General features: G+C 43.6%; 1 protein-coding gene across 1 annotated transcript in view; it reads left to right on the forward strand.

The window, feature by feature from the left end:
• The window catches only part of SPATA18 (spermatogenesis associated 18), a 52,584-nt gene that overhangs the window by 15,003 nt on the left and 21,430 nt on the right, over window positions 1-16,151 (forward strand). The window contains exons 2-8 of the mRNA XM_043448452.1: window positions 2,746-2,851; window positions 2,984-3,099; window positions 4,780-4,886; window positions 9,801-9,896; window positions 12,058-12,303; window positions 13,933-14,251; window positions 15,836-15,994. Of these exons, the coding sequence (XP_043304387.1) occupies window positions 2,746-2,851; window positions 2,984-3,099; window positions 4,780-4,886; window positions 9,801-9,896; window positions 12,058-12,303; window positions 13,933-14,251; window positions 15,836-15,994 (1,149 nt within the window). The remainder of the gene's footprint in view (window positions 1-2,745; window positions 2,852-2,983; window positions 3,100-4,779; window positions 4,887-9,800; window positions 9,897-12,057; window positions 12,304-13,932; window positions 14,252-15,835; window positions 15,995-16,151) is intronic.

The raw sequence follows: 16,151 nt of genomic DNA on the forward strand, positions 1-16,151 counted from the left end.
CTGGTTGGGAAATGGGCTCATAGAGGCTAAGTAACCTGTGCAGAATTACACAGAACAGTGGCAGGTAGCAGAGCTGAGATACTCAGGTCTGCTTGACTCCCAAGCCTATTCTCTGTCCACTTAGCACATGGCATGATCCAGTCAGAGGGCAAAAGGCTGTAACTGGGGAATTGAAGTTCACTGTGCTAACTGCAGGAATGAAATAGCAAGGGCAAGGAGTTGCTGGTTCTACAAGAAAAGAATGGAGGGAGCTGATCAGGCTGTGGGTCCCGTAGGTCCTGATCATGCCCATATTATGATAGTCACTCACTCACTCACTCATTCATCAGATATTTGGGGCCCTTTGATCTACCATGGATACTAGTGGTGATTGATGAGAAAGACAAAGTTTTTAAAAAAGAAAACTCACAGTCAACATCAAACCAAAACAGCTCATAGACTTTTTAGGAGAAGGGGATAGAAGAATGAGATATTTCAATTGTGTCTGTTTCTCCTTATAAGTGTTACAATAGAGCTAGTCCCGGGTACCGCTAACCAGGCGTGGAAAGTAAGCCAGCATCTCCCTCTCAGTTACAATGAGTCCCTCCCATCCTGACTACTTCCCCTGCCTGCAGGGCGCCCGCAGAATCTCCCCTGCCAACCTCTCTGACCACCTGTCCTCTGCCACATGCACCTACTTCTGGTTCAAGGTTGCCAGATTCCTTCCTGCCACTGGGCTTTTGCCCTTGTTCCCACAGCCTGGCCTGCTCTTTCTCTGGTACTCTGAATCCGAGACTTAGTTCCAGTGACTCCTCCTCAGAGATGCTTCCCTGACTGCCCTCCTAACTCACTTTTTGTCACATAATCCAATCCTCCCCCTCCTCCTTCTGGCACTAATCATGATCCAAAAGTCAGTATAGTTTGGTAGTCAAGAGCATGAACTCTGGAAGCAGGTCTCGGCTCTGACATCACACTAGCTGAGTACCCTTGGGCATATTACTTAACCTCTCTGGGTCTCAGTTCTCTCATCTGAAAATGGCGATGATGACAACAGTCCTCCTAATCTCCTAGAGCACCTATGGTGGGGGTTTTCTGAGTTTACCTGCATAAAGCATGGACAGTGCCTGGCACTTAGCAGGTATGTAATAAAGCCAAAGTAAGTGAATCATCTCATTTTCATTCATCCACGCAATACATACTGAGTTCGAATACATAGAGACAATAGGATGAAGGGCTAGAAATGCCACAGTGACCCGGCCAGGCACAGCCTCTGTCCTCAAGAGCTTACTGCCTGTCTGAACCACTTCCCTGTTGACACAGGTCTGCATTTCACTTGTAAACTTTTGCCTGGAGGTCATCTAAACCTTTTCTCTTCATTCTAGTGTCTATCTCCCACTTCCTATCTTGGGATTCTAGTATCCAGAAGGCACACCTGCCTTATGATGGCTTGAGGTGACATGAAGATCTATGCATTTTTACACCCACATGATTTGTTCCTTGCAGTTGCGTTCTTTCTTTCAGGAGTCAGAATCAATTAGAGGTGTGGCTAGTGAGGCTTTGGTGAAAGCTCACCAAGGAGACAACAAAAGCAGCAGAAGAGTTGAAAGGTCTACCTCCTTGCTTCTGTTCTGGGGGCAGACTTTCCCCGAGTCCAACTTCTTCTCTCCTAGATTTTGCTTGTTGGAAGCCTTCCCTGACTTTCTCAGACAATGGCTCTTAAATAGACCTTGTGCTCATCCCTACAGTAAGACTTTGTTCCATTGCAGGGTAACTGTCTACTTTCCTGTCTCCCCAGCTGGTCTGCATCACCATGAAGCCTAGGCCATCTCTTTGGTCTTCTTCTCCATTGTATCCTCCAGCCAGCAATACCTTCTTATTGTTGACAGATAGAGCCCTTTGTGCACATGTTGAACTTAGGTAGAGGATAAGAACCAATAATGTGGGTAAATTAGGAGGCAGTGATTTATCTTTTGTTACAAAATGTCTATTTATGAAAGAAGTGTTTGCAGGGTTCCATTGAGTAAGACTTCCCAGGTGTCGCTGGTGTTAAAGAATCTGCCTGTCAATGTAGGAGACCAAAGAGTCTTGATTTGATGCCTGGGTCTGGAAGATCCCCTGGAGGAGGAAATGGCAACCCATTCCAGTGTTCTTGTTGAGAGGATCCCGTGGACAGAGGACTGGTGGGCCACAGTCCAAGGAGTTGCGAAGAGTTGGACATGGCTGAGTATCTGGGCACCGCACATTGAGTAGGGAGGCAGGGTTATTGCTATAAAAAACCCCCACATTTCAACGGCTTAATGCCCACAAACACGCACAAAACTTTCTCAATGATGTAACGGTTCAAGTGTTCAGTTAATAGCCTTCTAAATCTTGTGGCTTCACCATCCCTTATGCTCCTGGGGTCCTCTGTTAGGTCTTCTGCATTTGGTTGGTAGATGGAGAGAGAGAGAGAAAGAAGACAATCATTCAGGACCGTCACTCATCACTTCCCATCTCAGACCAGAACGGGGTTGCATGGCCATATCAGTTGCTAGGGAGCCTGGGGGAGGCTGTCTAGCTGGATGTCCAGGAGGAGAGGCAAGTGTGTTTTGTGAGCACACAGCAGTCTCTGCCCTGGGAGCATACCAGAGCCAGCTGGTCCTTGCGTAAAGTGACATGTGTGTCCGTAAAGTGACATGTGTGTCCATAAAGTGACATGTGTGTCCACCGTGCAGTGGATCCCAGAAGGATGAAATTGCACTGATGTCTGCCATTCTGGCTTTGCAGGAGAACTCATGTGATCAAAATCTCAATCACTGCCTCGAACTCATTGAGCAAGTTGCCAAAGTGCAGGGACAACTCTTTGGGATCCTCACCGTAGCAGCCCAAGAAGGTGAGAACGGCCCATGCGTCTCCCTCCGGCTCTCCCCTCTTCACCCTCTTTTTCTTTTCCCTCCCCTTTGCTCTCTGCCTGGGTGGGTGTGGTTGGCTTTCTCTAGCTCACCTTGTCTGTGGACTCTTCCAGGAGGACACTATGATGGCGTGGAAACAATCAAATCGCGCCTTTTGCCTTGGCTGGAGGCCTCCTTCACAGCTGCTTCCCTGGGGAAACCTGTGGACAGCAAGGTCCCTTCTCTACAGGTGGGGATACTAAAGGGTCGTCCTCGGTGTTCAGCACCTCATCAGGCTCTGGGAACGCAAACATACGTAAGATAAGGCTTTTTACCTAGTGAGGGGCTTGGTTCTAGTTAGGGAGCTGAGACATGGGTTGGAAAGGTGAGTTTCTATTTATCATAGTATGTGGCATAATGGATTAAGTTTTCTCTTAAGACAGATCAGTAGTAAAATATCAGCCTTGCCTGCTTCCTGGTGGCATGGCTTCAATCAACTCAAGGAGCCTCTGCTTCCTCAGCTATGAAAAGGGCCTGGTGATGGTCTGTATTTGGGACATTGATGCACCCACTCTAGGCATTAAATAGTAACTTTTAAATGACAAGTTAGTCACCCTGACAGGGTACCATGGGGAGGGGAGGGGAGGTGAGTCATAAGAGAAAGGGATCCTTAAAAGGGGGGCAGCGCAGTATTCTGAAAGAGTAAAATAAAATGAATTACCTAACTGGAAACTTCTCAGATAAGAAAACTCAATGCTGGTAGACTGATCAGGAGTGTCATCATTTGTGTTGATGTATCAGTGGTTTCCACACAGCCGTGGTAGTGTTTCAACCGTTGAGGACCAGGCTGAAAAGAGAGGCTCAAGGCAGGGGCCCCCAACCTCCAGATCTAATGCCTGATGATCTGAGGTGGAATCGACGTAATAATAATAGAAATAAAGTGCATGATAAATGTAATGCACTTGAATCATCCTGAAACCATCCCCCACCCCTGGGTTCATGGGAAAATTGTCTTCTATGAAACTGGCCGCTGGAGCCAAACAGGTTGGGGAGCGCTGGTAAGGCATGGGTATTGCTGTGTCTGGATAAGCAGGATGTTGGTAACCTTGATTTTCAATGTTTTTCGGATTTATATAAATTTCTTTGAAAAGATGAACCGCTTAGATCAGGCTGTGCTCTGAGACCAGGCTGTGTTCTAAGACCTGTTCTAAGGCCAGGCTGTGTTCCAAGAGCACCAGAGCTGTGTTCTAAGCAAGAGGGCCTTATGAGGTAGTGGCTGGAGGATTCCTGCTTAGAGATCATGTGACAGAATCCTTGTCCACCTTCTAAGGTCCTAGGTAGATTGTCCAACCTATTAGGTCTCAGTTTCCTCAGCTGCTAAATGGGAACAATGCTTTTGCTTACCTAATAGAGTCATTGTGAGAGTTAAACGTGATAAGCATGGGAAAAAAACTTACATGTAGGAAGTGCTCTGTAGATGTCAGTTTTCATTAAAGAAAGTTTTTACATGGGGAAAAAATGTCTCTTAGATTTTTACCCCCTGTAGATGTTATTTTGGGTATAAAGATGTAGAATGATACTTCGGTGTCTTTTTAAAAAATCTGAGGTGTCACTTACCTGCAGTGAAAACCATAGGTTGATGAATTTTGACAAATGGATATATCCTTGTAACTCACATCCCTATTGAGATACAAAACATTTCCATTCCTTCAGCTCATTCCCTTGTGCCACTTCCCAGTTCCCTCCCTCCACCCTTAGGGCAATCACTCTGGAATTTTATCATTCTAGGTTAATTATGCTTGCACGGAAACTTCATGAAAATGAAACAATACATTAAGTGCCCTTTGGCTTGATTTCTTTTGTCTAGCATAATGTTTTTGCTGTCCATGTGGCTTCATGTTTTCAGACTCTGTTTTGTGTATCATTCCAGGATACATTCGATAAAGACAGACATAAAGAGCCTGGTATTCGGGACATACAACAATTAGATGCCGATTTGAGTGCAACTCGTAATCAACTCAACCAGGTTCAAGACGAGTAAGAGGAATGCAAGTTATCTTCTTTCAAAAAGAATTGCTTATTCTTAACATTTAAGTTTAAAAGGAAAATAGTGGCTCATGTAAAATGTAGATATTTGCAAATACGTAACATGATGTGTGTGTATGAGTTGGGAGTGTCTTTGAATTCGGTGATGGGATTTCTATATTATGACCCCTAAGACTCTGGCTCCCTTGGCTCCATTCCTGAGGTTCCTCCTCCTTCATAGGCCCACTATCAGTTCATACGTATAAAAAAGAAAGACTGTAACATGCAAATCTACCTTTGGGAAGGAACATAAGAAAAGATGCAGACAGGAAAAGAGTGAAAGATCAGGTAAAGAGAAAAAATAAGAGAAAGAGAGAAAAAGTAAAATGAAGCAGTCTGCATCTGTCAGTTACAGTCTATGTATGCCTGACTAAGAAGCATTCAAGATTTTGGAATAATTTTGAGATACAAAAGTGTAATTTGAAAAAGTTAAGTAATGTCAGGCAACAACAGACCTCAGATGTATGCTATATGCAAAGCCAAGGTAGCAAGCTCAAGGAATCACTGCAATGAAAATTGCAAACTCTGGGTTTGTACTTGAGGGAGATAGACAAATGTGATGCAACTGCTTTCAACTTATCTAACAAAAATCCATCAAAAGATATTTCTCTTACTGCAGCATTGCTACATGGCTGACCTGCAGAGGGCAGCAAAGGATTCTTTTGTCACTAGTTAGGGCTTATGAAAAGAATAAAGAATCTGCCTACAATGCAGAAGACCTGGGTTCGATCCCTGGGTCTGGAAGATACTCTGGAGAAGGGAATGGCAGTCCACTCCAGTATTCTTGCCTGGAGAATCCCATGGACAGAGGAGCCTGGCGGGCTACAGTTCGTGGGGTTGCAAAGAGTCGGACACGACTGAGCGACTAACACACTACACAGGGCTTGTGATGGAATACCGTGTGGCCTTCTGGATTGTTCTCTGCTGAGATTTCCTTCTAAAGAAAACATCTCTATTGATCAATTGATTTAGTTTTTCCCAATTATAAAAGTTATACACATTTCCTTCTCAAGATACATATAATAAGAGTACAAAGGTGAAAATCACCTATTAGTTTATGCCTATTAGCATTTTTTGCATATTTTACTCTAGATATTTTTCCTTTCACACACACACACACACACACACACACACACACAGAGGTACCTCCCCACACACTTATTTTTCCAATTGGAACCATTGTCAGCAGTTTTATAGCTGCAGCAGTCAAAATTTACAAATGTAATGTGCACAATGCATAAATTCCTCTGAATTTCTATGACTTAGTTCAACTAATGCCAACTGATTTGGAGAGGGGTAAGGAGGAGCCTTAACCCTGCCACTTCTTTTCTGGTTTATCGTAGTTCTTTTTGTGTAAATCTTCAGTTAATGCCAAGTTCGGACTTCTGTTGGGGCTATGTTTGCCATTTCAAGGGGTCTCACTGTCCTCTTCCTTCCTTAGACGGCTGTCTAGGGCTGGAGGGATGCGTTTGTACTCTCCTGGTGCTGGAGGAGAGGGGCTCTGGGTCTTGTACTTCCCTCTGGCTTCTCGCTGCCTTGGTTCTGCCTGGGCACTAGAGTTGGAGGCTGAGTTGTGGCTTGTTGGCTAGGCTTCCTGGGGCATTTGATGGCCTCTGCTGCTGCCTTTGGTTATGAGGCAAATCTTTGTGACCTTTCTGGTTCTTGACTTCAGGCAGCACCCATAGGAGCCAGGAATTCCTACCTCCCTCTCTTGTCACCATAGCTGTGAAGTTACCCATAAGAGGTATCATGGACCAAAAGCTAGGACTGTGTGACTTTTTTTAAATGTTTATCTGGAAATAATGTCAAATACAGAAAATTTGCAAGAATAGCACTAAAAACACCCATGTACCCTTTCATATGCCTTCTGCCCTGTTTACTTTATCATTTGTACTTATACTTTATCTGTGTGTACACGCCCCTCCCCATCTGAAAGTTGCACACAGTAAAGTGCTTGTTTTTTCCCCTAAATTTCCTACTTTTGTTTTGGTTTAACCCATTTGAGGTTCACATTCTATTTCTCAAGGCATCAGAAATGATGGAGGCTGTTCTATGGTAGCCAGCTCTCTCTTCCACTGCTCCACTTCCCTGTCTCTCAATCCAGGATGCTCTCTACTGTGGCATGAAGGGCCCATCCAAGGAGGTTCCCAGGTCTAACCTTGTGGAGTCCAGTTTGGGTGTGACCCAGTTCCAGAGGAGCCAGTTCCAGTAGAAAGGGGACAGGTCTGCCCAGGTTTGATGAGCTCTAGACAAGGGAAGACCACTAGATTTTATGCTGGGACTCTGGTTAGAAGCCTCGCGTGTTCTCACTTCCCATGTCCAGTCTACTAGAGGACCCAGTGGAATCTGCCCCCTAAACATCTCCTGCACACGCTCCTTTCTATACTGCCTCTGCTGCTCTCAGTCACTCCACAGATGCTCGCCTCTAACACTTGCCTTCCACCTGGCTGCCCTGGGTCTGTTCTTGCTCTGCTACCATCCATTTTCCACACAGGAAATAGAGATATATTTTTATTATAGCAAGTAACTCCCCCACATCCAGCTTAAAGCCTCTTAGTCACCCCTTTTTGTACTTAGAAAAAAAATTCTAAATTCCTTCTCAGAGCTCTCCCAGCCCTGTGTGATCTGACCCTCCCTCTCGCTCCATCCTCGTCTCACGCCAGGCTCCCCTCACCCAGGCTTCCCTCTGCTTCCTCACCTTGCAGGCCTTGCCTGTGTCCTTTCAGAAAAGCAGAAGTCTTCTGCTGGTTCTTTGCAAGACTAGCTTTTTCTTGTCTTCCAGGTCTCAGCTTAAATGTGACTTAAATGCTCCAGAGGGTTACCGTCCTGTATCACTATTCTGACACTTGTATATTCAGCACCCAGCATCGTGCTGGCACATAATAAATTCTCAATAATTTGCTCAGTGAATGAATAAATCTATAACGAAAAATAAATATGTTAGCCTGTTTAAAACAATGCTTGTCACATGAAATGTACCCCCTTTCTTCTTTCTGTATATCATCCAAGGGGGCCAAATTAGCTCTCTTGCCCCCTTTGTTCGTATGCATGTTAGCTCACACACGTGGGCCGGGTCTTTTTTTTTTTAAATGAAGTATACTTGATCTACAGTGTCATGTTAGTTCCTGCTGTATGGCAGTGTGATTCAGTTATACGTATATACACACACATTCGTTAACACACTCTCTTCCGTTTTGGTTAATCACAGAACATTGACTCTAAGTCCCTGTGATGCACAGTAGGAGCTCGCTGTTTATTGGTTCTCTATACAGCAGTTTGCACCTGCCAACCCTGTGCTCTAGTCCTCCCTCCCCCACCCTCTCTCCTATGCCTTGTCTTGAGACAAAAAGCAAAACAAAGCAAACGAAAAATGATCACTGTTCCTACTCTTCTCCCTTTCTTGGTCTATTTTCTTCTTTTAATATTCCACAATTTTCTCTTGGTAAAAGTGTTCATTTTCCCATATACACTTTAAAAAATCTATAACATATTCACATTTAAATTAAATCATAGTAATTTCCTTTTAACTGCCAACATCCCTATTATGAAGTTATTGCTACTTTGGTTTTAGTTTAGACTTTAGGCATTTCATTGTTTCACTCATTCATTTTTTTTTTTTTTTAATCTACTATATGACAGGCACTGTTTAACATGCTACAGATAAAGAGATCAATAAAATAGACTCTTTGCCTTTCAATAGTTCACTGTTTGTTTGTAATGAGATTATAGATGTGAACAACTGTGGGAGGAGCTCAGAAGGGGAGACAAACTTTGCCTGAGTTAGACCTGGCCTTTGGAGACGTATTCATGGATGAGTGGGCATTTGTTGGAGGAGAAGGATATAAGATGGGATTTGGGGGAAACTCACACCACTTCTTCAATTTCCTCATTGCCTGGGACCAGTGGGGACTTGATAGGAATCTAGCTAGCCCATTATTTCTCAGTCTGCCTCACTGTATAGGGGAGGCCAGAGTTTGACCTTCCATTCTTCTGTCCGAGTGTAAGGGGGAAGACTGGTGTAAGTTTGGATAGCAGTTGCAATCTCTTGTTCTCAGAACTACTGTGATGAAAGAGACAGGGTGTTCCAGGGATGTAGGGTCAGAGATGTCCGGAAACCTTCACTGTATGAGGATAGCTTCACTGAGAACCATTGGTCCTTGTCCAGTGGCATCCATCGCATTCTCATTTCCTTTAATTTAGACCTAAAGGAACAGTATGATTTATTATGATTTGCCTACAATGAGAGGAGTCTTTGAAACTAACAATGACCAAACTAGGTTGAAAATGCAAGAAAATTGTGCTCAATTAGTGGTGGAAGTCAGAGGCAGGAACACATGAGATACTTGGTAGGTGAGTGTAATTGTGAAAGACTTTCTTTATAGGTCGGCAAATAATTTTTTTATATTTAGTAAGTCCAGGAAAATTAAGTCAAATACAATGCTACAGTGCAAAGTAATAAGAATAGGTATTAATATATTACAGAAAAATGGAGATTTTATTGAGAGAAGCAACCTGGGGATTTGGTGTAATTAGAGAAGATGAATTAGGAGGGTGAGATGAAGAGATTGAACAAGTTTCTTTGTACTTTACATTCTAATATCGGTAATTATTATGTAGTCTTGTAGGGGTAGTAGCACTGAAATTTCTTTGTGTTTGACATTGAGGAAAGATGCTACCTTGTTTTTGCATACCAGTGTGCCATAATATTTGTAATATCATCTGATTGAATGCAGATGTCTTATAACTTGTTCTTGTTTATGTTGAATTTATAGCATATGGCAAAAGTTCCCCAGAGAAACTATGCCTTAATTTAAAAAGTCTGACAGTTTTGGAAAGTCTGTCTTTAGTTACTGATTTCTCTTACAGTATGGCTGAGACTGAAAAGACTCTTGAAGAACCCAAGAACAGATCTGCCATATCCCTTTTGGCTGCAGAGGAGGAAATAAATCAGCTAAAAAAGCAGTAAGAAAAAAAAAATGACAGGATTATTGCAGGCTGCTAATTAATCTTTGAATTAGCTTTTTTGGTGCTCCACGACAATACAAAAGAATCTGTCCACAAAGAGGAGAGGCAGAAATATTTTTATTAATATTTTATATACTTTTCTTATTACAAAAGCAGTCAGTTCAGTTCAGTTCAGTCTCTCAGTCACGTCTGACTCTTTGTGACCTCATGGTCTGAAGCACGCCAGGCTTCCCTGTCCATCACCAACTCCTAGAGCTTGCTCAAACTCATGTCCATTGAGTCAGTGATGCCATCCAACCATCTCATCCTCTGTCGTCCCCTTCTCCTCCTGCCTTCAATCTTTCCCAGCATCAGTGTCTTTTCAAATGAGTCAGTTCTTCACATCAGGTGGCCAAAGTATTGGAGTTTCAGCTTCAGCATCAGTCCTTCCAATGAACACCCAGGACTGATCTCCTTTAGGATGGACTGGTTGGATCTCCTTTGGACTGGTTGGATCTCCTTGCAGTCCAAGGGACTCTCAAGAGTCTTCTCCAACACTACAGTTCAAAAGCATCAATTCTTTGGTGCTCAGCTTTCTTTATAGTCCAACTCTCACATCCATACATAGCTACTGGAAAAACCGTAGCTTTGACTAGATGGACCTTTGTTGGCAGTGTCTCTGCTTTTTAATATGCTGTCTAGGTTGGTCATAGCTTTTCTTCCAAGGAGCAGTGGTCTTTTAATTTCATGGCTGCAGTCACCATCTGCAGTGATTTTGGAGCCCAGGAAAATAAAGTCTGTCACTGTTTTCCATTGTTTCCCCATCTATTTGCCGATCTACTATAGAAAATCTTCAAAACATAGTAGAAAGGAACCAAAAACCTCTCATAATTCCAGAGTCAGTTCACTGTCACCACTGGATATTTCTTCCAATTAGTTCATTAAAAATAAAGACAACAAATATAAGTATACAGTGTAGACCCCATTTTTTCATTTAATATTTTTCTCTATTACCAAGAAAAAATAAAGCAGAGCTTAGTTTTAAATAGATCCATCATATTTCCTCATTTGAGTATTTCCCTAATATTAAATATTTACTTTGATGCCAATTTTCAACATTAGAAATAATTTTTGTGGCAAATCTTAGTTTAAATTTCAGATTGTTAGTCTCTAAAGATAAATTTCTAGAAGGGGAAAATAAATACTGATCCTTTAAGGTTATACCTTTTTAAATCTTAACTTTGATTTCCCCCCCAAAAGAGCAGTAGTAGTAAGGTACATATATACACATTTCTATGTCTTCATACATGTTCCAATTGTTCTGATTTCTTTAGGAACACCCATAAATTTTAACTTGCAGCACTGCTCTGCCTTCCACTTCTAACTCCCCTCTCATCATCATTTCAATCTCTTATTTTTCTAGCTGATAAAGCTTCTCAAATTCTTTATATCCTATTACTCAGCAATTCTTATAGCACCTACTCTGTTCTTCACGGTTTCTAGGGCAGCGTTGAATTCTGCTACTGCATTTTCAGCTCCTCTGTATCCTTCTTAATCTTACCCCTTCCCTTTTCTTCTCACACCATGGTCATTTTCATCACACCGTGTTATCTCCTTATGACTTTTTCTCCCTGGTATGATGGTCACACCTCTTTGTGTGTACTGAGGATGCCCATTTTATTTCTAAAGCTTTGCTCCTTTCCGTAGTACATTATTTTTATAGGTCCACACATCTGCTTAGTGTTGCAGATGTTATTCAATTTCCAGTGAAGTCCCCCCCGCCTCCCACATTCTGAAGCACCAATGATCACATCTTGACCAGCTTCTGGAGTAGGTTTTGGAGGTCACTTCTTCCAGAGTTTTGTGCAGTGAAGCCATCCGGTATAGAATAGGGTGACTCTGCATTGCCTCTGCAAGGATTTCATGACTCTGCCCACAGCTTTGGCTAGAAGATTTGCACACCTATTTTTTCTTCAGGAGCTTTCCCATGCAAGCTGCAGACACGGTGTAGTTCCCTGACCCTGGCAATTCTGTTAATTTGTTCTTGTTCCTATTTCCATGAGTTTTCCAAGGCAATAATGCCACACTAAATAGAGTAGCTTCCTTAAGTATGCCAATTGCAGTTTATCACCTTTCCTCCATCTCTACCTCTCTCTTTCAAACCTTTGTTTCTGTTCAGGCTTAAATCTCTTCAAGCCCAGGAAGAATCCCGCCACAGAAACTCAGATCGTAGGAGATCAGAGAAGCGGGTCTCCGAGCGTAGGAGAATGGAGCTGCGGGGCTCGGAGCAGCGTGTCTCTGACCTGGACAAGCGGAGCGCAGACAAGCGGAATGCAGAAGCCGTGTGCGATTACGAGAAACAGCTCCGAACCCTGAAGGACGAGATAGCTGTTCTGTCTGCTGAAAAATCTGTACTCCAAGGAAGGTCTGACAAACTCTCACAGATCTTTTCATTTCAGCCCCTTTTTGCCAAGTTAGTGATCAAAGCCCGGCTCAGTAAAGGAAAAAAACAAAAGTAAAATGATATTCTGAACCCAAACCCCAACAATATGGAAAATTTTGAACTGAAGAAGGCTGGTTTCTCTAACTGCTCCCTTCCAGAGAGAAAATACCTCCTGGATTTACAATACTTGGGCACTAATTAATTTCAGACTGACACCGAAGCTTACAGAATGGAACTGAGATGTGCAAAAGAGTTTGTGGCTTGAAACGAGATTTGAGTGCCTATAATGCAAAAGGCAGTACTCGTGTTGAAACACTTGATACCTGTGTTGAAACACTGTTCATGACAGGAGGGTCCTGTTCTCTGAGACCTAGGCGTCCTCTCTCCAGAGATGACCCAGTGTCACGTTACTGCCAGGCATTTCATTTTTACATCTCATTTTGTCAGGTGGGGTATGTAGGTAAGGGGACGTGAAATTGCCTTCTACTGATGGACAAGATGTTAAGACAGGTCATTCAGTGTTAAGTGAGGTCAAAGCAGGATGTTTCTCTGCCTTTTCTTGTGCTCACACTTCCCTCTTCCCTGCCAGCCCCAGTGTGCCCAGATTCAGGTTAACATCAAAGCCACGCCTACCCCAGCTCTCCATTTCCCTATATGTCACCTTAATCTTTCATTCTGGGGAATCGCTCCATCAGTGTGGTGCAGGTGCCAGCTTGGACTAGCTCCTGGGGACCGGTTCTGTGCATTTCTACCTAGCTCCAGGTTCAGGGACATCACATGAATAGTTTCAAGTTGCCTGTGGTGAGAATGCTTGTTGCACTGTGGAAATTGGCAAACAGGATAAATGAGGGCTCCGCCCACCTCCACCTTCCACCTTCAGAGAGGCTGCCTTGCAATACTTTTGGCCCCACCTTTTGCCCCATAGTTCCTTCTACAAAACTTTCCCTTAGGGTTAGCTTTTCTGATCATTTGTTATGTACTTGGTAGCAATATATAATACCTTTCACTGACACAATGCTTTCGATTCACCAGGTACCTCCCCATATTCTTCCAACCCCCACCACCATCCTAAAATAGGGCACAAATTATGTAGGTGAAAATGGAGGGTCTGGAGAGGAGACATGACTGCAAATGGTTTCACTGTTATAGAAGGAGAACACATTTTCTTTCTCACTGTTCAATCTGTTTATCTCATTTTATACCAGAAAGCTCAGTGACGTGTCAGTCGCCGGAGGTCAGGGTAAGAAATCTGACTTCTTTAACCCTGGCTCTTGCTAGCTGTGTTACTCTAGGACAGCCCTGGTAGCATTTATGAGCCTCAACCTCCTCATCTGTAAAATGGCCAGCAATCACTGCTGACCTTCCCTGGCTGTTTGAAGGGTAGGCTGATGTGCTGAGTGAGGGAAAGTGAGTTATAAATTCTCATGCATCAGGCAAGTATAGAGTACTGTTTTTCCTTTGTGGAGACACAGTGCCTCTCACAGGGAGCTGCTCTCCTTGCCTCTGCCTCCGGTGGCTTCTGGTTTCTGGGGAGAGAAGCAGCTGGAGTGTAGGAACAAAAGGGACTCGGGACTCGGAGCTCTTGCCTGCCTGATTCTGGTTCACCGACAGGTCCGCCAGGAGCCGGTCCCCCAGCCCGGCCCCTTGCAGCCGCAGTCACAGCCACAGCCGCAGCCACAGCCAGAGCCGCAGCCACAGCCGAAGTCACAGCCGCAGCCGCAGCCGAAGCAGATCCGCCAGCCCCGCCTCCGCCAAGGCCAGGACCCCGTCCCCGAATCGCGCCAGACTGTCCAGCGTGGCCCGCAAAGCCGCCCTGCTGTCCCGGTTCAGCGATGCCTACTCCCAGGGCCGCCTGGATGCGCAGTGCCTGCTGCGGCGCTGTATCGACAAGGCCGAGACGGTGCAGCGGATCATCTACATCGCGACCGTGGTGCGTGGGCCCCGCCGTGGGTCGCTGCGCTTCGCGGTTCCCGGGCAGAGCGGGCGGGAAGCCTGGGTAACCGCAACAGGACGCTCCAGAAGACCGTAGGGCCTGAGGTCGCTGAAGCGGGGTGGGCTTCCGCTTCCTCCCTCCCTCCCTTCCTCTTTCCTCTCTTCTCCTGTTCTTTCTTTTCTCTCCTTCCTTCTTGCTCTCCTTCCATCCACCTATTACAAATATTTGCGATGAATTATTTTTCACACTAAGTGACCTTTTCTTATGGGCTTCCCTGGTGGTTCAGTGGTCAAGAGCCCGCCTTCCAATGCAGGTTTGATCTCTGGGTAGGGAGGAGCCCCTGGAGAAGGAATTGCCAACCCCCTCCAGTATTCTTGCCTGGGAAATCCCATGGACAGAGGAACCTGGGGCTGGGCGGCCGGGGAGAAGGGGTGCTACAGCCCATGGGGTCGCAAAAGAGTTGGACACAACTTGGCGACTAAACAACAAAAACAAACATCTGATTGGTTATCTTCCATTCTTAGAAAAATCAGAAAGCTCTGAATATTTTAACTCTTTTTTTAATTTAATGAAGCGCAGTTACTGAAATTGCTAATATAACAGCTATTTGAATATGGAAAATTAATGAGTGCTTATATATAATCTTCAGTTCTATGGGTACCATATTGAGATACTAAGAGCTTGTTATGAGAACAATTAAATATTAAACAAAACAAAATATTGGTGTAAGAGAAGAATTATCAGAATATTTTGAATTTTATCCTATGTTTATTATATATTAGGAGTCAGCAAACTATGACCCCTGGGTCATAGCTGGTTCAGGCCTGTAATTCTAAGAGAAGTACCACCCAGGAGCTATCATACAAGAATACTCTTACATTTTAAAGGATTGTTCAAAAAAAATAGTGACAAAAACAGTTGGACCCACAAAGCCTAAAATGCTTACCATCTGGCTTCTTACAGAAAAAAGTTTGCCAACCCCTGGGTTATAGAGTTAAGAATCACATACTGATTTGTTATAGTTCTGTAATTGTAGAGGCCATATCTTTCATGCATAATTGAGGTTTTCCTATGCCTGCTACATAACAGATATTAAATAAATATTTTTTGAATTAATATATGCCAGGAAACATGCCAGATGCTTGATATGTGTCTATGTATGACATCACCACTAGATTGATAATTTTCTCTTATTTCTGGACCAGTAATATGATCATGCTGTGGGGACAAAGCATCAACTGGCATCCTTCAAGTATTTATGTAACCACAGGTGATTTTATTTCCTTGAATGTCTGCCTTGTCCTGATTCTTGAAATCAGGGTTATCAGAACAATGATCAACTATCTCGAAATTAGTGAATATAGGTAATCTAATAGATGATGGATAGAACATGTATTTACGCACTTTCCAAAATTTAGTTGTGTATTTTCTCCCAGATTAAAAATAGTTTTGACTGCTGGGTTTAGTTTTAGAAGTCCAATATGATGCTGAATTTTTTTGGGTATTCTTTCTTTGTTCCTTGCTTTGGACCTCTTTACTCCTCTCCTCCCACCAAATACATTGGCTGTATTTTATGTGCAGGAGGCGTTCCATGTGGCCAAAATGGCATTCAGACACTTCAAGATCCGCGTGAGGAAATCACTGACACCATCTTGCGCAGGGTCAAATGACTTTGAGGATGCTGTCTCGGATTATATCATCTGTCATCTTGATCTATATGATTCCCAAAGCAGTGTTAATGTAAGTGTTGGGTCTTTTATTGGGACTGGTTTGCCACAGCTGCTGCATTGAATGCTAATAACTGAGAAATCCATCCAGTGCTTACTATCACTTCTAATAGCTTATGGTGAACGATGTCGGATTTGTGATCTCTGAAGAAGATTTAACTTTGGGACCA

This window comes from Cervus canadensis, chromosome 26, assembly GCF_019320065.1.
Source record: "Cervus canadensis isolate Bull #8, Minnesota chromosome 26, ASM1932006v1, whole genome shotgun sequence".
NCBI classification, from domain to species: domain Eukaryota; kingdom Metazoa; phylum Chordata; class Mammalia; order Artiodactyla; family Cervidae; genus Cervus; species Cervus canadensis.